Raw genomic sequence first — 20,942 nt, 5'->3', positions numbered from 1 at the left:
TACTTTATTCTAGAGCTGGAAGAGTGCCTCTTTGTACTACTCTATCTTAATTAGAATTTCTGATGCACAAGCACTGCCACTTCAAGGCCAAATTGGAGGGGACTTTGAGCAGCCTGGTCTAGTGGCAGGTGTCCCTGCCTATGGCAGGGGAGTTGGAACTAGATGATCTTTAAGGTGTCTTCCAATCCAAACTACTCCATGATCCTATCTTCAACTACTGACTACACAAATTTAGATTGCTATATTGTTTCCAACAATGACAAGGAACTAAAGCTATTAAGGATCTAAGTACAGGACAAAAGATACAGTTGAATAAAGTTAAATCTCAGCAAGTTATAGATTATGTTACTAGGAATCTGAATCTTCCTGTCCATCACTATTAGCCCTCACTTACGAGCAGACTTAATCTTAAATACACTTGCTGTCATGGTAAATCCATTATGGGTCAAACTGATTAATGCTTCTACTACACTCTTCCTCCTCACTATAGTTTACTAAGACACAAGTACCCTACCAAACCGGTTCTGTATGTTTGCAAACAGAAGCTTTCCACCTTTAAGGCACCTAACAAGGTGAAGCCTGCCAGTGCCTGACACAATCTATTAAGACTGTCCACTAGCTACATAATGTTAGACTTGTACATTAAACAAACAAGTACAAACAGCCTCAAGAGCATGGAAGCAGAAGAGACTGCAGCATTTCACTTGTTGTTGTCAAAGATGGTATAATCTTGAGTATGCTTTTTACAGTTTGTTAGAGTCTTTATCTCCTTCCTCAGCACATACTGTGCATTATGTTGGTAGCATTCTTTACTTCAAGTGGAAGAGCATACAGAAATTTTTTTATATATTGTGTATAGATACATCATAGGGCTTTAAGCCAGGACTGAAACATTGAGACTCTCCATTCTGTAGAAGAGAAAATTTTTCTAGCTTTTCTAGTTCCTGCATGTATTAGAACACATCAGCCAGAAGCAGCTATAGCAAAGTTACCACATACTGCTTTGCTGTTTTGATGGTACTTAGATGTCTGAAACTAGACTATTTAAGTGCAATACCAAGCATACACAAAAGAGCATCAGAAAGTTAAAGTATCTCAGGTTTTGTGCCTTTATAAAAGAGATCCTTTGAAAAAAGAAGGCAGGTACTTGACATCCAAGATTGGTTTAAACCAGGTTTTCTTTCAAGCCTGCAGTTAGATGCTGTTTCTGGAAGTCATTACAAGCTGGTAGCAGACTTTTAGTTTAGTAAGTGGTTAGTCCAGCTCAAACTTATCCATGCTGAGATCACTTAACACTAGTGGTTCAAAGCAACGTCTAGGTTAGAGTTTTCCACAGTACTGATAAGTTTAGGATCTAATTTCTCATAATATGTTTCTGAAACCCAGCTTCAACACTATGGATACATTTAACAAAAACTGTTGACATATATTCAGAGAACTGACTAAAAATGGAGTTCAAATACCTAGAATTTGTTTTAGGACCTGTTAAATCATTGCAAATAAACCAATGTAAAGGCACACTGACCACTTTGGAATTTTACTAGTCAAAGTGCCAATATACTAGGTACTCTTATTAAAACTTTAGGGATGTTTTTTGTTTGTTTTTTTTTCCAAGAGACTGAAGGTCTATTTATACATAACACTACTCTAACATACATTTCAGCTAACTTACATACTAGTAAGACTCCATTCTATGATCCAGGACCTCCGCTCCTCTTTACATTTGTTAGCTGTGGAGTACTAAATAAGCTACAACAGTGATACTTAAGCTGTAATCACAACAGTGATTGCCATGGTGACCAGCTGTGCCATGTACTTATACAATTAAAATTTGCTTTCTATTCAGAGCAGCATTCACAGCAGGTATGAATTAAACAGCACTGGATGACAGCACAAGCCAAACTGTTTTGCTTTCACGTAGGAGGCCACAAATTCAGCTACAACCAAGTGTGCTCTTCCACAGGTTGCACAAATGTTTAAACAGTTTAACAGACCTGCACTTCAGCTCACTCTGCTCTCTTAGGCCAAACTTCTTACATACTGCAGTTTATGGCACATTAAATTAAACAAGCATCTTTTAAGATCTCAAAACGTAGGAATTTATTAAAAGATCTCAGAGCTCTAACAGTTATTTCAGGGAGTAAAGAAGGGTTAATTTCAGCTCCATAAAGCAGCAGTGGTGACATAGGACATTTCTCTACCATGCCCCTAGATCCCTGCACAAGGTCATTTATAGGTTCTCCCTGGGATTGAAATGGATCCAGCTATAGCACTGCATTACCTCTTCTCTCCTCATATAAGCAAGGCAAGCGAAATTTCATGATCCAAAAAGTTTAATATGATTTTAACTGTTCATTATATGCACCTCAGAAATCAAAGGCATCTTCACTTTTAAAAATTTGGTCATGGAAACTAGATAGGTTGACAGTATACTATATTTTACTCATTCAATATACTTTTGATATTAGAGTTTGTCAATAGCTACTACACAAAAATAAAGCCAGCTGGTGTTTCACTATGGTCTACTATGTAAATCAAAATTTCAATACTTTAAAAAGTATTCTTTGCTTACTTAATCCACCAATCTAGCTTAAGCAACCTCACATTCCAACACTTAATTTAGTTTAATTTTGCTGATATGCACACCTGCACATTACTGTGAAGATTCCCAGGCAGTCTGGAAGTTTCTCCAACAGACTGCAGACCCTCCTTTTTCCTTACTGCATCAGAATTTTGTCTACCAATTAAGCCATCCATCTTTCCATCCTATATAAAAATAAGAACCCCATCACATCTTGCATTTAAGCTTTAAGGTAATCTGACACCAGAAATTTCAAGGCATCTTAAAATGCTTGAGACTATTCCAGTACTTGAGACAGTTTGTTACAGCAATACTATGCATAGTTCAGTGCACGACACCTACTTGTGTGCTCAGAGTTACTTAGTGAGGCAACTAGGTTTTGTACCTGTACCACCACCACCAGTGGACACAAGATTCTACTCAGCTTGAGTGTAAAGATGAATCAAGCTGAAACACCTTAATCCCATTTTGTTTACCCAGTGCTGCATGTTACATACTCTTTTAATTTCCTGTTCAACCTTCTGTTTGCGCTCCCGCCTCTAGGCACAAGAACATCCATTTTTCAGTTATGTTAAGTTTATTGACGAGATTTAAGCTTAATAATTTGCTACAAGTAATATGGAATGAATTGTTTTCTTCTTTCTTACAGAAACAAGGTAGTAGTGCTGACATTGTGTACAAGAGAATTGCTCAGTTCCCTATATTTTCTTCCTGAAGTCTAACTCTAAATTAAACACTGCTCTTAATGACATAACTGAACTCTGCTTTGTCTACCATCTTGTTTTCACAGTATCAGAATTGTTTGTACCCAAGCACAGGTGAGAAAGGTAACATAACCAGAGGCTGGCAGCCCACTCAGCTGTAAGCCCCGCAATAAGTTTCATTTTACTTTTCTAAAAGAAACTATGCTATTGTTAGACTCTCCAGGACTGCAGTATGGCTTATGCATTCATCTGGAAATACATATTTAAGCCCCTGTACAGTTGGTATTGCTTGATCTAGATGTTAGATCTCTCTTGAATCAGCAGCTATTTTAATCAAAAGCCTAGAAAAATTACTGAAGTGCTATTTGCATGCAGCCACAGACAAAGTATTTGATCCCTGGATGAGTCATACCTGCTTTGTACTGATAACAGCGGACAGAGCCAATAGCTGGGGATGAGCTAAGTTAATTCTTCTGTCTTATGCATAAAGCAGTTAAAGGCTCAACCACAGCAATACTGTGTTGATGTCAAAAGCAAAGCAGGCCATCTTGCTCTTCAAATACGAAGTTTAACAGCCAGAATTATTTCCCCCAAGAAAGAATGAACTAGGAGTCTAAATACAGGCCTACAAAACACACCTTATACAGCCACTGCTAACAGGTAGCTTTAGTCCAATACACTAGTGTCAAAAGCTTATGACAGGTAATACTACATATGCCAACTCACTTCTTTGGGTTCCATATCAAACTTCTTTGGCCCCATCTGCTCCTTTGGCCCCACACTTGCAGCTCCCCAGGACTTCGGAGGGTTCTGTAACTGCTGTGATGACACTTGCTGCTGCCTGTCAGCTTTTTCCCAAGCCTCTCGAGTCTCCTGCTTCTTTTGTTCTGGCTCCTCCCTAACATGTGCAGCCCAAGCCTTCACAGGCTCCTGCTTCTTTTGCTCTGGCTCTTCCCTAACAGGCATTTCCCATGATTTCACAGGCTCTGGCTTCTTTTGTTCTGGTTGCTCCCTAGTTTGGGTTACCCAAGGTTTTGGAGATTCCTGTTTTTGTTCTGGTTCTTCCTTAACTTTGGTTACCCAAGGTTTTGGGGACTCCTGCTTTTTCTGTTCCTGCTCTTCCCTAACTCTTGCTCCCCATGGCTTAGGCGATTCCTGTTTCTTCAGGTCCTGCTCTTCCCTAACCTTTGCTACCCAAGGTTTGGGGGACTCCTGCTCCTCTCGGACACGTGCTACCCAGGCCTTTGGAGTTTCTTGCTTCTTCTGTTCTTCTTCAACACGAGTCTCCCAGGGCTTTGTAGACTCACGCTTCTGTTCCTCCTCTTTGGCACGAGCTTCCCAGGGCTTTGGAGAATCTGGTCTCTTTGGTTCCTGCTGCCTAACACGAGCTTCCCAAGGCTTTAAAGTCTCTTGTTTCTGCTTCTGTTCCTGCTCTTCAATATCAACAAGCATTTCCCAGGTCTTTGGAGGTTCTTGCTTTCTAGCACTCTCAGCTTCCCAAGATTTGGGCTCTTCTGGCTTCTTCTTGACAGAGTATTCTGCTTCAGGCAAATAACGCCTGTTGAGAAACTATATAGACCAAAGAAACTTAATGGCTCCCAAGAAAACATTTTGCTACGACAGTTCAGGTCAGTTAAGTTAGGTCACCCAGCTACTGAAAGTTTCTGACTAAAAGCAGAGACTAGGCAGTTTAAGCACTAGCCATAGAAACTATGTAGACAGCCATGGCTTTATCCTACAACACTGCACACTAGCTTTGCTTGGCATACCACAGAGAGGCATGAAACAGTCCTGAAGAGCACAAGTGAAACATACTTGAGCTGAGTGAATCTATTACCCTTATTCTCAGTGCTAACTGATGTTCCTAGGTAGTGACAACATCAAGTTTAGTTGCTATTTTTATAAAGGTAGCTCTTCTCCTAAGCATCTAAAATGCTGTGGTACTACATTAGTAGACATTCTGCCAAGTGTAGCAGCACTATCCCTCCAAAAAGTCTTTGACCCTTTGGAACTCCAGTAAACAAGCATAACTGCCATTCTTAATAGAGTTTAAATACTAAAAAGTCACCAGATTCTCAGATTTAGTATCACTGGACTTCTACTACTCCAGACCATGTTTACTGTCAGTAAATGTGAATTCAATGAGCAGGTCCTGAAGCTTTCCTGAGTTACTAGTCATAAACAGGAAGTAAATATATGAAGTGAAGGATGCGTGAAGCTCACTAGCTGAGATTTTTTTCTGACAAGTCACTAGAAAAATCTTCAGGATCAGGTGCTACCAGTAGGTTAAAAAAACTTGTTCTAGAGTACACCCTCTAGTGGGATACCCGGGAAGTTCAGCATTTTAAGAACCAGTATTTCTTCTTACAAAAGGACATCCCTCCCCACTTTTTGAACCAAGCTTTTATGCTATTGCCAGTTGAAGCTTGAGTACCTAACTCAGGAGTCTGAAGGGCTGTTGAAACAGGTCTACACATCCTTGTGCACACAAGTCTGTCTCAGGATCCCTACTTTTCTGACAAAACAGAAAACCTACATCACTCAATTCCACCAATATCAAGTCTACTGCAATACGCTTAGCCTGTAGAGACAGCTTTAGTAGATGTGTATTTTCTCTACCCTGTAGTACACAAAGAAATCATTATGTTTCCACTCTGATGGCTGATGCTTTGTTTTGTTCAGGAAAGTGCTAGAGCATTAAAGTACCATACTGCTTCATGTAATCCCGCCCTATTTATCCCCAAATATCCCCAAGAAGCCATAAATTTGGGAATAGAAATAGAAACACAAGCAATCTTTAATGCTTCCTCCATAAAGCAACATCTTAGTTACCATTCAGACTCCATTTCTACATTTAAAAAAGGGCTGCAGAAGTTTGACAAATCACATTACTAAAGGAAAACAATTAGTAGTATAGTATCTTACCTCCTGTGGCTGTATTTCAGACTTCATAAGCTCCATAATGGATTCTAGAGAAAGGATGTTAATTTGTTTGAACTGATCAAATACAGAAAGGCAGACCAAACAGTAGAAAATCTTTAATCCTATTTAAATAGTAGTACCAATTGCTAAACCAGATATTTTGAAAGCTCAGCTTGTCATTCAACATGCAATTTAGACAAGCTTTTATTTTTTAATTTGGTTTTACACTTGCAGAAGTTTAGAGTTAAGCAAGAAACACTTTGTACCATGCATATTTGGTTACTGTAATATGTAGCATTCCTTATACCAGACATTCCTCACCTTCAACATGGAGGCTTGCTCAGAAGGCAAAAGCATCTTATTACTAGGAAATTTTTTTTTTTCCCCTACAATATTACCCAAAAAAGCTACAAGCCTTTTAGGTTCCATTTTAGTTACTACATTGCAAGTAAGCTACAGCACAGGATCAGATTTAGCATCAAGCTATGCAAAGTCAATGCTTAATTCAAGCTTATCACAATATTATGATGCAGAAATTGAACTCTAATATTCCACCTGGTTCTTTGACAGAGTCTCCTTTTGACATCTGTCTGGTTCTCTCAGATTTTCTATTTACTTCTTCTTCCAATTCTTTTATTGGTAGAGTCGTGCGAGGAGTTGGAATACTTTCAAAGTAGCCAGAGTCTAGAAGTTTGGATAACAGATCCTTCATGTGTTTATCTGAAGAGTAAAAATCCATGAAATTAAGACATGAAAACTTGAAATTAAGGAGAATTCAGATGACAGATCAAGACTCCTTACTTCTTCCCTTTATATACCAAGTTAACATATCTTACTGAGTTATAACAATAAAACATTTTAGTAAAGGAAAGGATTTGTTAAACTGCTTTATATATTACAGCTGAAAACATCTTTGCAATCCAGAGGAAAGACTGCAGCTTGTGTTTAAATAAACACAAGGTGAACACTGAGCCACTGGTCTCTCACATGCTTAGAGATTTGTTTACCACCTATAAACTAGTCAGCATTGATACTACAAGCATGTTGTGCAGACTGTAGCACAGGTAAAGCTAAACAAAGTCACTATGGAACTGCCCTACAAGACCCTCTTCCCAGTGGCAGGATGGTAAATCTCAGAAGGAAAAGTTAACTGCAAAAACAAGCAGGGGGGCAAGAAAGCAAGAGACTGTTCCAGATTGAACTTAACCCTCTGAAGCTTTGGAAAAAAGTCAAAGTTGACACAGTTGAAAAACTTAACTGTTGACTCTAAGCACTGTCCAGTTTCATTTTTTATGCAAAAAAGACAGCAGCTTAGAGTAGAGAGTAAGACCTCAGAAGTTGCAGCAATACTAAAAATAGTTTCAGACGAGCTAGACAGGGCAGCCTTGACAACAGGAAGAACATTCAGTGGAATATCACTCCTACCAGTGACAACTGCATGAACAACAGTAACTAGAATTTAATAAGGATATTAAAAAAATTGTCTTGTAAGACAATGAATGCTAGCGAGATGTCATAACGGCTTTATCTGAAGTTTAGGTTGCACGCAAAAGGATGCAAGACTGACACTAAAGGATAGAGATAGTGACAAAACAGTCACAAAAGTTTAGATGGTAACCAAAAAGCTACAAAAGTTTGGAGTCTAAGACCACTAGGCAACTATCAATTCATGCCAACAGATACAAGACTAAAGTTACCAGTCTGTAGCAACACAAGGCCAGCTTGCGCTTTGTCCAGAGCAGTATGAAAAGAGTTAACACTTAGTTGTCAGTTCAACTATCTGTATGTGGATGTTGGAGTACATTAGTGCTCTCCTTTAACAGTTTCAACAACATTGTCAATGACAAATGAGAGATTACTGCCACACAGACATTACAAGACTGCAGTAAACAGAACAAGCAAGGTCTGTTTGCAATAGGAAAGACACAACTCAAGTAAGGGCAGTTTCCTCACAAGGAAATTCCAAATAGGAACACAGAAAGTACATGTTTGGTTACAACCAGGGTTTTTGAAACTAAGCCACAGATGGAAGAAAACATGTAGAGTTATACAGACTTTTGTGTGCTTGAAAAATGAGGACACTTGCAACAGGTCCAAGTAAGACCATACTGTGCATGACTAAGAGACCACAGCAAGTTCCATTACTGACTATCCTTCCTCAGTGTGGTATCCTGCACAGTAGTTCAACACTGGGTATGAGCCTGGAATTCCTACTAGAAGAGTGAGCCTCCAATGCTGTGGGACCTTCAGCCTGGGGCCACTAAAGCTTTGTAATACACACCAGTATACTCAACTAAGCATTTCATGGCTAGGAACAGCATTCCCATCTTAACAGATTTGCACATAGCTATCCAAAAAGCTTCCCACTGCTAGTTCTGTAAGGTATTAATCCATAAGCTTTTGAATTACTGCCATCATTATTTCTCAAAAAGGTGCTAGTACATTGGTAGCACAACATGCTTTTTTTCCAGGGAAAGACTGACTCTATTGTAACTTATCTGTACTCAAAACCAGGACTTTGAACAAACAGCAGTTCATCCTTGGATAACTGAGTTACACAGAGCACTTGGAACACTACTAAATGTAAGCACTTTCATGTATATTCATTTGCCTTAAAATGTTTAAATAGCAAACAAGTTTCAGATCTTTAAGTTACTTCTTCAGATTAGACACTCACATGTTGTTCCAACCACAGGTTTCTCACTTCCTTCTAGCAGGTCCCAGAAGTAGAGAGATGATTGTTCCATCTGGTCTTCAACACTAAAACAAATGTTTTACCAGGTAGAATCATCATCAAGATCAAGTCTCATAGTATCCCAATACCTCTCATTTAAGACACTGATTAATGTTTAGCCTTCCAAATCAAGGCTGAATACATAGAGTCAATCCTAAACCCGTTATCCACTACTGAAAGGGATTCATCTGTGCATGACTTAATCCAGCAAACACAAATTCTATTGTCAGTAATTAAGACAGATTAGATAGTCTAGCACCATCCCACGAGACCATATGACCAGACTCCATTCCAAGTCAGGATTCTCAGATAGGGAAATGATTGCTGTTCAATCAGCTGATCACCTTGTTTATTGCATGTACATGGGTAACCATGAACAGCTACTGTCACTCTGCTAGTTATGGAAAAACTTCGATACAGGCCAATGATCTACCCCACCCCCTCCAGATAATGGATTTTTAAGTCCACCACTATGAAATTTAGTATCCCAAAGGATTATGCTTCTTGTATGTAAGTGTAATACAATTAGAATTAAGATAGAAATAAAGTTATTTCACTGGATGAGAGACTCCTATTGCATGGCTTTCTATAAGCAGCTGTTCTTTAAAAGTTAACATAAGAGCAAAGATTAGGCAAGTTTAGCATATGACAAGTGATTAGGAGTTTTAGGAACTTCAGTCATGTTTGAATGTGGAAATGATTACTATCATCCACACAGTGTTTCAACTTACCACCTAATCACTACTTTTTCCATATTTAAATAAAATTCTTACTACACTACCTTGAAACAGACAGGCTGTCATGCTAAACATAAGTCATCATAGCGCAAGCATGATGCCAAGTTAGTACTGACATACATGACATCTCTTGACAACCTGTTATCTTAACATGTGTGACATTTAGTGCAGAGGTATCAAAACCTCTAGTCAAATTTTTAAAAGCTACTTTGAAGCTAATAGCAAGAGAGTCTCAGGACTACCACCTTACGTTCCTTCGGAATAAAGAAGCACATGTGGATCATCATGTGACTGGAATATAGAACAGTTCTCCTGTGCTTACCACACTATTTTCATTTCATGAACAGGAACACCTCAGGGAAGCAACATGCCACCAGCCTCCCTGATTGTGATGGTATTGGACTATCTCCCCTCAACTCCACAGGGAGACACAAGATCACAGGGCTTGTAACTTGCACAACTGAGGCTGTAATTACTGTAGCTTTCCTTTGATGCTCAGAGTGAGGTAAATCTGCCAGATTCCTAGTCTCAGACTATAGCAAGAGTACTGCATAGAATTCTAATTAGTGTCCCAAAACTTAATATTTCAAGACATGGCAGTGTCAAACAGAGGACATTTACTGTAGGGAATGACGCATAACAGCTAGGGAAAAATCTTGAACTTACCTCAAGTTCTCATTTCTTTCTGGACATGTCAGTTTTGCAAATCTTATGAGGTAGTCTAGTTCTTTAGAAGGCAAGTATATTGCACCATTCACACCACCTTTGAAATCTTTCTGAACATGCTCTTGAGTGAAGTTCTGCAGCACATACTGGACTTGGAGTATTGTACGCAACTTTTTCTTTTCTGCTTCAAGCTTCAATAGACTCTCTCTTCGCTGCGCCTTCCTCTGTGCTTTCAGCAGCTATTTCAATACATGAATTCAACAATTAAACACAATGGTCTAGTAACAGGATTCTAGGACAAAACACATTGAGTTCTAGTATTGATCATCCACACTGATCAAAATAACTTAATTTTTGTTAGATAACAGAAGCTTCTAATTCTCTCTTCAGATACCCAAGATCTTTCAAGCTCCTCCTCTGGAAGAGCTCCCTGTTTATGTACTAATTCTCTACACATCTAGCTTTTAGTCAAACTGGATACTGGTAGGTTCACTTGTGTTATGCCCTTCTGATATTTAGATCCCAGTTATGCCTACTAGTTACTTTATCATAACAACATTCACAACTGAATATAAGGAATTGATACCAATTCACAAATCCAAGCCTAGTTGACCTTTAACACTAATCACATGAAGTTAGTGATACAGAAGGTATCTCAAATGTCTCCTAGTGAGACAATTGCCTATTCATTGTTGAATATTGAAATTTAAATGATACAGCAAAATTCTATAGTTACTCTTATTCCTGTTGGCCAAAGACTGAAGCACTCATTAAATAAGCACCAACACAAGTCACAGAATATACACAGCCCTCATGCATTTGAGGGGAAATTTCTCATCATGTACTAAGAGAATTACACAGCAGAAACTATCCAAGTAACTGCAGAATTTAAAATGCCTAAATATGGGGTATCTTAAGTTTCTTTGCAAGATGTACGAAAATTTAGTTTTCTAGAATGCACTGTAAAGGATATAAGCATGTTGTTGCCAGAATGGCCCCTAGTGTTCCAGTAATGGGTATTGGCTGTAGAACCCACACTGATAGAAGTAGAGCCAAGAAAAAAAAACAAAGTAGGTTAGCCTTTAAATATAGCGTAAGTTCAAGAACAAACATGAACTGGTAGAATTGAATGCTGGTTTACTAAAAACACCTACAGAAAGATACACTGGGTCACAATCCATTTCTTATGTTTTATGGACAGCTCCACAGAGGAAAGCAATACGAAGCAACCCAAGTTTTGACATTCAGCACAGTAGTTTCTGTGTTCAGCGTACAATGACTGAGGGAACTCAAAGCAGCCACGCTGCTGAAAAGGCTCTTAAATCTCTGCTCACGTAGTGCTTTGAGAGATTTACTGCACTACCTGGGAATTACTACATACACAAGAAAATCCTCTCTACCAAAACTGTTTGGGTCTCAGCCAACACTGAGACAAGCCATTTTACCAGTCCCTCAGCATTCTGTAAGCAGCAGAGGAATAATGCCAGAGCAGTGACTAATCATGTTCAGCATCCTCAGCATTACCTTGGATCAGATCTTTTCATAAGGATAGCGTTTGCTTGAGCCAAGAGACCAGTTTCTTCAAAGATAAAACACTTGTTTACATAAAAATAATGTATGTAGTGTTTAAACCTTGAAGACAGACCTAAATAAAGCACCAAATCTTTGACTTGCCATAACTGGAGACAACTACAGCAGAAGTAGTGGCAAACTCCACAAGCTTCAGTAAAATTTTACTGAGAGATTTACTTCTCACCTAAACCAAAAGTGATTTAACCCTAGAACTCTCCCTCACTGGAAGCATGAAAACATGCAGTTTGGAATGGATCTTGGGATGTCATCTAGCCCAGTCTCCAGAAGAAAGGCTACACTGAATCAAGACCAAATTACTTAGAGCTTTGTGCAGTCAGGTCTTGAAAAGATCCAAGGACAGATTTTATTACTTCTCTAGGCAGCCTCCTCTAGTACTTAATTATCCTCAGAGTGAGTCTTTTCCTCCTATCTAGTTGGAATCTATTATTTCAATTTATCATCATTCCTTCTCCTACCACACCTCTCAGCAAAAAGCCTGGCTCCATCCTTTCAGTAATCTCTTCAGTATTTGAAGGCTAAGATTACATCTCCCGCCAAGCCTTCACTTCACCAGGCCCAACAAGCCCAGTTCTTCCAGACCCTCCTCATAAGGCTCATGCTCCAGCCTGCAGCCATTTGGAGGCCCACGCTGGCCTCACTGAAGTTTATCTATAGCCTTCGTGTACCGAGTGACCAGAACTAGACTCAACTGGTTAACAAGTATCAAATAATCAGTTCTCCTTAATCTACTAGTCTTCAGTCTAAGTCTAACCTTCACTGCTCCAGAGGTGCACTTATTTTGCCTGCTACTCACAAGGACCTGCATGTCCTTTCCAGCAGAGTCTGGCTCTACCTATGCAGGAGATGAGCCCCCTTCAGGCACAAGCTACCAGCAAGATGGTTAACAGTTTCAAACCTACATAAACTGGAGTCATCTCAAACACAGCTGATTTCAAATGACTTACTTTACTTAAGCACAAGTTCTTGCAGGGGTACACTGTGAATAACTATATCGTGGAGGTCAGCGGTACACAAAATTGTCAACACTTACTCTGCTCTACTCACTACTTCAGACACACTGTTTCCCTAAGTTCCAAGACAGAAAACTCCTAGTACTCTGCATATTGGCATATAAGTGCAGCCATTAGAAAAGTAGTGCAATCTTTGCAGTTACCTCCTGACAATATAGGGAAGAACGCTTTATACTTACATCTTGGCTAAGTCCTGAAAAAGTCTTCTGAAGCTCCTTGGCAAATTCCAAGTTGTGTACTACTTCATCATATTTCTCTACTGCTTCCTACAAAGGAATAGATAAAAACGTATTTTTCATGCTTAAAACTATGAGGTGCATCTCAAAGCCCTTGTACTTAAATTCTCATTGAGAACTAGTAATTTAACATGTAATTTCTGAAATTGTAACTTTTTAAAAGACACTATGTCTGTAACTGGTACTTCAAATTTAGTTGTGAATATCATTCACCCATGACTGTCTGAGATGCAGTACAAACCCAGCTCACACTACCACCTACAAGTTTGTCTGTATTAGACTTTCCAGGAGCATCTTGTGCAATACTTGATATACTAATGTTGAAATAGGAAAGCCTGGATACCAGTTATTTCGTTTTTCCCTTTTGTTCCCACAGATCTCAGCAATCAGAGATAAACAACTACTTAAAATCAGATATTGATATGAAAGCCTAGAAGGAATGCAGGAGACTCAGAAGTTCAGCACAGATCTTTTACCCTGATACTTCACTGAATGCCTTTACAGATAATTTGTACAAATTTTAAAAAGAAAACAATATAGAAGGTGAGGTATACTTTCAGAAAAAAGTCTTTCAAATTTAGTTTCCACAAATAAAGCAGTGCTTCTGTCTTTGTTAATGGCTTTAACTGATATTTTACTAGCCAGTCTTCAAAAAGACTACTTAAAGCAGATTATTAATTGCATTTTGATAGACCCTATTTTTGAGTTTTCCCCCACTGAGGAGTCAGTTCATTTTTCTAAGTTCCCTTGACAGCTCTGAAGATAGCTAACACTGTAGTTAAGACACACTGCCCATATCCTCATACCATAAGGCACACCTGGGAAGCAACAAGTTCAACTTCAGTTGTTCACATGTACTTTATGCTCAGTTCAGTTAATACTCATGACAACATACCAGAACTTTTTCCAGAATGGACTCAGTCTAATATAAAGCTCTTTCAAAGTAGTGTTAGTGGTGATAAGTGTTTCATCAATGCAACGACAAAAAGCTTAATCTACTGTGCCAGTAAGATCTGGGACATGTGCAAATTCCATATATGTTCCTAAGCCACTGGAAAACAAGTTACGCATTCATTTGTTCAATCACTTCAAGTCTTCAGTTACTTGTATTCACTTATTTGTGGTATACTAGACATTACTGGGCCTAAATGCTACTCCACGCAACAAAGCCCATGAGCTACTGTAAAGCGCTCATCTGGTAGTTTGGCTTGTCCTTTACAAGGACACAATTTATCAAGTAACTTTTTGGAACTAGTTAGGAAGCTCACATAGCACTTGGGAGAATGACTTTTAAGACCCTAATGCCCACACTTTCCACACTTGAGGAAGACTCACAATTTAACACCAACAACTAGACAGGTTGTGGTAATTGTGCTTTTAACCATGCAAATCCCAGAGAAAAACTCCCTGCCTGAGAACATCAAGAACAGTTACCACGGCTCTGATGACAAGCTATAACTCAGCCTGCAGGAAAGCAATAGCTTTCTCTCACCACACCTGTTATTAACATTCATTAACAGCATGTGGGAGGAACAGCACTGAGGAGAGGCTGCTCGGCTTGCAGAACAGCACAATATTGCCAGTGAAAGCACTTCACTTGCTGGAAGCTCCTCATTTTTGAAACAAATGGTTCCTGAAGTAAGGCTAGCACACACGGTAGCTCTGGCAGCCATGCAGTGTAAGTAATTAATACAAACTGCTTGCAAAACAAGTTCATCACCAGATGCGCACCACTTCTGTGTGAGAAACAACGCAAAATAGAGATGGCATCAAGTTACATTAGAGCTCCACTGTATCACAGGCAGTTAGGTTTCTTTAGGCAAGCATCCAAACTTTTAAGCTCTGCTCTAGCTTCAATCACCAGGTCCCAGTATTTGTGTATATATACATTGAGGATTTGCATCTGAAAGGCACAAGAGCATTATTTCTTTATCTTAACCACTGAAATGAGGGTCTTGACTAGATTATTAGTTAAATACTGAGTTGATACATGTTTCTACAATAGCCATCTGAACAGTTTGACTACCACTGGTCAGTGCACTAGCAAGATTGAATCTAATTCTCCATTTTAGAAGCCTGAGATATTCTAGAAACTGGGATTAAAATTCTAATACTTAGAAAGTTAGGCTCAGGTGGGAATACTGAAAGCCAGTAACCAAGTTAATTGCCATCTTCCAAAGTTAGTGCTGCTGGATGCATTTTCAAGACAGACATCTACAGAATCCTTCGCCTTTTTAGTTCCCCACATCTTAATTTAACTCTCACCTAATAGATTTTCACAGTCCAGTGTGTAAACTAAAGATGAATAGCAAAGTTTAGAAGTAGCTTTAAGTCATGTTCAAGACTAAACTTACACAGAATGCTGTTCAATAGTCTCAATGCTCATGACAAAAGAAAACAGTTGTATTTAACACCTATTATCTAAATGCAAAAGGCTCTTCCTCACCTGATTCCAGATTAAGTTTACTTCAAACCATCAGATTTAATTAATTTACTTCTGCACTTGAGATGGCAAGAGAGTACAGATTTTGTAGTTAAGTGCTAAATGATCATTTGCTCCAACAGGCCTACTCTACTTTTAAGTAGCAAGTTATCACTTCTTCTCTTATCCCATTTATGTCTAATTCTCATTTACAAATGATTCAGAGTAAGGAAATACTATTTGTGTTCTTACACTGCTGCACAGTGATAAAGCTAACAGTCAATGAAGTATTTTTCCAACTGGTTCACTAGCAGGATCAGCACTACCACTGAATTGTCAGTGCTCTTTACCACACAATTGTTCTTTAGCATGTGTGTGAAGTATATTTTTAAAATGTAACTCTTTTAGATGACTAGAGCAGTAAAACCTTTGGATTATGTGATGTTGCTACTTGGATATGCTTAAGCAGCAACAGCTTTCATGTTATAAAAATCTGATTTCAGTTCCAGAATCCATTCTAGTCCAAGACAGAAAAAAGCTAGAACTACTGTTTGAACATCCAGCAAATTTAAGCTAGCTCTGCAAAGTGGATGACATTTGTCAAGCAGTGATCTTGCACCCTGGCATTCCAAAGTCTAGCAACATTAAGTACAGCATAGACATATTGTTCTACCAGCATCCAAGCGCTGCTGACTCCCAGGCAACTAACGGCAGCCCTACAAGGACAGGAGAGTACTCCTAAGTCCATAACACATAGGTAGATTCTTGTATTAGGACAGCCTTTTGATCCCACTCAAGTTAGACCAGCATCTTCCTTTCCACCAAAAGGGACTGTTTGTCAGTTATACTTTAACAGCTACTTGTAACCAACAGCACTGTGCAGGCAACAGGCAATTTCAAGTAACACCTGTTAATGAGGAAGTCATGAGGACTAATTAGCTACCTCAGAAGTTTTGAGGTTTGGGTTCTAACACTGCAATGCCATATAGATAAGCTGCATAGACACCTCATCAAGAAATAAAGGTGCAGGAGCACTGAAGCTGAAAGTCTACAGAGCAAACATAAACAAGAACCTTTATTACTTTAGTATACAACATGAAGGTTAAAGTAGGAGTCAAAGCTTGTGGGCTCACCATTCAGATTAATTACCAATAATTTGCCCATTCGGTTTTGTGAAAAATACCATTGCAAGCCTGCAGGCATTACTTCCGTAAAAAAACACCACCACCTCCTTCAGCAACCTCTCTTCTGACATGTTTGAAGGCTTTGAGGCCACCCACTCCTGCATAAAGCAAACTTACCAACTGGTCTTGATTGAGGGCTTCTCCCTTCTTCAGGCGATCTTTGTAGTCTTCTAGTTTGAGCTGTAGGGAAAAAAAACAAAGTAAAATTTTTATATTTTTTTCTGTCTAATGTGGAGTAGGGCGTATGAGCAAAGTTGCATATTCTTTCTGTATTTTAAGTCATCCACATACTGCAATAAAATAGGCATTTTACTACTTATTATTATTTTCAGGAAAAAGGAACATAGAAAGCTTTGCCATGCTGTTGATTTGGCAACTTCGGACTCCAGGACTACCTACTTCCCTTTCCTAACTTTCATCTTTCATTGCTACCTCTGTTTCATTCAAGAAATACTAATGTATTGACCCCAGATATCTTGGGGGCTCCAAACATATCCAATGTCCTTACTTTAAATTAGGCATTTCTAGTTTTTCAAAGTCAATGCTGGAATTGAGTTATCTTACCCTTGAATAATCCTACTTAATTTTCCAGAGCATGTCTTTCAAAAATCTGGCTTCAGTTATGTCATCAAGCTTTTATAGCACTATTTCCTAAGAAAATGGACTAATGTCTTTAGGGAAGAAGTAAGATTTATTTCTAATATATTGAAGCAGTCTTTAAAAGCTGATGTAAATGATACAAAACTAAACTATTAGGTATTACAAGCTTCTTCACACACACAGGGAAAAGAAAGGGAAGTTCATTGTCATGAAGTTTACTATTTAATTTGTATTTCTACCCACACAGGGCTTTACTGACACAGTACCTACAGAAGCCTAGGACTACTTTCAACTCATTCTAGTAAGTCACACTTTCATTTGCTGGTGAGGCTGTATTGTCTTTCACGTGAAAATCAAAGACACACGAGAAATTCACAACAATAAGCTTCCCTGGACAGAATTAGAATACAACACAAAATTGGTTAATCACACAAAGAAAACATGCTTATCTGACATTACTCAAAATTACAGCATGAGGCATGACATGAGACAGCAGTAATACCGCATCTCCTGCGGGAGGATCAAGTCCCCTGGCCACATGGCCAGAAGGCTGATCTACTCCCTCTCCTCACCCTAAGACATAACACAAAGCTTTTCAAATATTTAGAAGAGCATGACACGTTCATACAATCGCTTTACTTGTAATCCTGATCCAGTGTCGAAAGAAATAGCACCACTAGTTCTTTTATCTTACAGAAAAAAACATTTTCCCAATTAAAAATCATGCACATAGCCTTCAGTCATCTGCCAATCCACTAAAAAGTCTTAGAATGCAAAAGCCTGAGCTATAGCTACAATATTTTAGGTGTATCATCATCATCTCAGTTCCTATTAACACTATTCCATGTCCCCTACCCCAGAAAAGCACAGTCCAAAGCAAGAGAGCACGCTTTGGAGGCTTTCCTTATAAAAGCTTTCTAGCGAATAACATTCTGCTGTATTTAAAATACAGAAGTCAAAGATTTATGCAAAGTGAAGAGCAACACCTAGTTAACATAATTTGATGTCTCCATGAGTCAAAGAAAACACTGTTCTGATTTCCAATTTTACACACATGCTAATATTAGATGCATGTAATCGATACAAGAAATGTGAAGATTTCGGCAAGACTAAACCACCTCCAAATCAGTTCCAAGGTAGTTCTGAACTGCTTCAGTCTATTAGAGAAGCATCCCTAGTTTTGATGAACATTCAGTTAGCTTTGCTAACTGCTGGACATGCACTGTGAAGCCAGCAACTGAGAGTAGGTTTATAGTTAGCTGCATCCCTGATAGTCTGAAACAATAATGTTATGCTCATACAATGTCAAACGCAAATAGCCCGTTTCAGAACGGTAAGAGTCAAGAACACCATTCTTTACTACATGGGTTATAAATGAACAAAAAACCAGTAGCAAATCGCCGTTTAGGTCCTTTCACAGGTTACTTGAAAAAATAATCCATGATTACTCTCTATATACAGAAAAAAGCTTATTCCAGCTATTACAAAACAGGCTGGAAGTTTTACAATTATCAGTTTAAATACGTGCCATACCAAAGCAAAACGAGTTACCTTCTTTTTCTCAATGTTCCTGATCTTGTGTTTGAGGCAGATAAGCCCATTATCAATGTAAGTCTCATATGCCTGGGAAGGAGAGGCTGCCGAGTTCAGCGCAGACTGCAGGGGGCTGGAGGGAGGCTGGCTCTCCCCAGACGGGTTCACCTGCTGCTTGGCCGCCTTCATGCTCTTATCCTCCCCCTCCTCTGACCGGCCTGAAGGTGACGATGGGCGACGGAAAGGGGCTTGGGAAAGCTGCACCATTGAAATGGATGGAGCTGCAAAGAAACTCCTTTTATTTAGCTTTCTCTCGACTCCCCCCCACCCCCTCGCTTTTTTTTAATGTTACATCTTTCCTTGTCATACGTTCAGAACATGAAGCCACAAAATTGAGCCTCAGTGAAAATTCATCACAGTCTCCCACTCTCCTCCCTCCCCCTTTCAAAATATCTGTAGCAGGAATTTCAAAGCAAGGCAAACTTTGTATTGTTCAAGTCTCCCCACCCATCCAGACACCAGAAATCCTTTACATAGGCAGAATCAGACAGCACAGGGGATGGTTCCAGAAACCCAATATAGTGCCCATATAAAACTAGGCGGGTTTCCTGCACACATCACCCACAAGGGAAAAAACTGCAAGCAAGCAACTGCAAATCATGCCACCAGCCTCACATCCAGGCTGCAGCCTGAATGAAGATTTAGAAGTGGCATGTCTGAAGGTATAAGCCCTCTTCTTCTCACCCCCATTAAACCAGTTTTATCTCTCCATGACCTCTGCAGCAATCCAACCGAGAATTTACACTAAAAAGATTTCCATTGAAAAAGTGAAGACAAAGAAAAAAAGCTTAAAATTGCTTAATAAAGCAAGCAGCACACTCAGTTACAACAGCATCATTCTCCATGAGAAATCAGTCTCTGGCTACACCCATCCAAAAAAGATGTGCCTGTGCCATGGCAAGACACCAGCTGTGATGGGAGGGGCTGGGCTTTAACCTTGAACAGAGAATTTCCGTAAGAGATGCTCCACCACCCTCATCTTCAACTACTTACACCTGCTCCTGGAAAGCAATGACACCACATTTCTGCCTCCCTGCCCGCCAGGAAGGCCTGCGGCACATGACCCCGGCGGGCACCGGCCGCCCACGGTGAGGGACCGGGCAGGAGAAAACCTGCATTTCCCCGGGACGCCCGCTCGGCCCCCGCCAGCGGGCAGGGAGGTGCCTCCGCACCCCCCCGCCGGCTCCGAGCCCCGCCGAGGGGGAAGCCCGGCTTCAGCCCTTCATCACGCCCTTGCCAGGGACGGCGAGGAAGCACATCCCGGGGAGGGCACGACCGCCAGCGGCCCCTCGCCCCGCACGCCTCGCCGCCGCTCCCTGAGGCGGAGGAGAAGGGAGAAGACAGCGTCGCCGTCCCGAGGATTCACCTCCTCCTCCTGCGCCTGCTCGCGCTGCCGCTGCGGCCGGGCTACGGGGGGCCGCGGCCAGCCCCGCACCGCCCCGCTCCCGCCTCCCCGCTCACCTCGGTGCCCGCACACGCTCAGGCCCGCCCCGCCACCCGCCCCCCGCCTGATATAGCGGCCGCGGCCGGGCGGGGCGGGGCCTGCCGCGGCGGTCACCGCCCGCCCGCCAATCGCCGGCGCTGCCTCACCTGCCTGTCTGCTCCGCGCCGCCCGTGACGCGAGCAGGGGCGGGGAGCGGGACCGCGGCGGGGAGCCGCACCGGGGCGGGGAGGGGCGGGGCGCGGGACCGGGGCGGAGAGCCGTCAGCCGGCACGGTGTGCGGAGCGGGACCGGGGCGGGGAGCCGTTACTCGGCACCGTGTGCGGAGGGGGACCGGGACGAAGAGCCGTCACCCGGCAGCGTGTGCGGAGGGGCGGCGCTCTCTGAGGGAAGGTCAGGGCGCCCCGGCGGGGGGCTGCTCTTGGACTCGGGCTGTCTCTGGCTGTCGGGGCTGAGGCGTCGAGCTCCTGGGCAAGACCTGGTGCTCGTCCGGAGTCTTGCGTGGGCGAGAGAGCTGAG

General features: G+C 40.9%; 1 protein-coding gene across 13 annotated transcripts in view; it reads right to left on the bottom strand.

Moving 5' to 3' along the window:
- CAPRIN2 (caprin family member 2) overlaps window positions 1-20,008 on the bottom strand; it is a 35,669-nt gene extending 15,661 nt beyond the window's left edge. For 7 of the 13 annotated variants that reach the window (XM_086610419.1, XM_086610420.1, XM_086610421.1 and 4 more), the window contains exons 1-9: window positions 18,941-19,201; window positions 16,907-16,969; window positions 13,127-13,213; window positions 10,345-10,583; window positions 8,885-8,967; window positions 6,763-6,927; window positions 6,211-6,254; window positions 4,235-4,854; window positions 4,012-4,126 (exon numbers count right to left, since the gene is read on the bottom strand). In XM_086610419.1, the coding sequence (XP_086466545.1) occupies window positions 4,012-4,126; window positions 4,235-4,854; window positions 6,211-6,254; window positions 6,763-6,927; window positions 8,885-8,967; window positions 10,345-10,583; window positions 13,127-13,213; window positions 16,907-16,969; window positions 18,941-19,189 (1,665 nt within the window). In that variant the 5' untranslated portion in view covers window positions 19,190-19,201. Of the gene's footprint in view, window positions 1-2,646; window positions 2,767-3,078; window positions 3,121-4,011; window positions 4,855-6,210; window positions 6,255-6,762; window positions 6,928-8,884; window positions 8,968-10,344; window positions 10,584-13,126; window positions 13,214-16,906; window positions 16,970-18,940; window positions 19,211-19,971 lie in introns of those variants that run through there. The other 6 variants (XM_086610417.1, XM_086610418.1, XM_086610412.1 and 3 more) reach the window with 4 other exon arrangements.
- Between the last annotated feature and the right edge of the window lie 934 nt (window positions 20,009-20,942).

Source organism: Tauraco erythrolophus, chromosome 4 (assembly GCF_009769465.1).
Source record: "Tauraco erythrolophus isolate bTauEry1 chromosome 4, bTauEry1.pri, whole genome shotgun sequence".
Classification (NCBI taxonomy): Eukaryota; Metazoa; Chordata; class Aves; order Musophagiformes; family Musophagidae; genus Tauraco; species Tauraco erythrolophus.
This window is presented reverse-complemented; position numbering and strand designations above follow the sequence as displayed.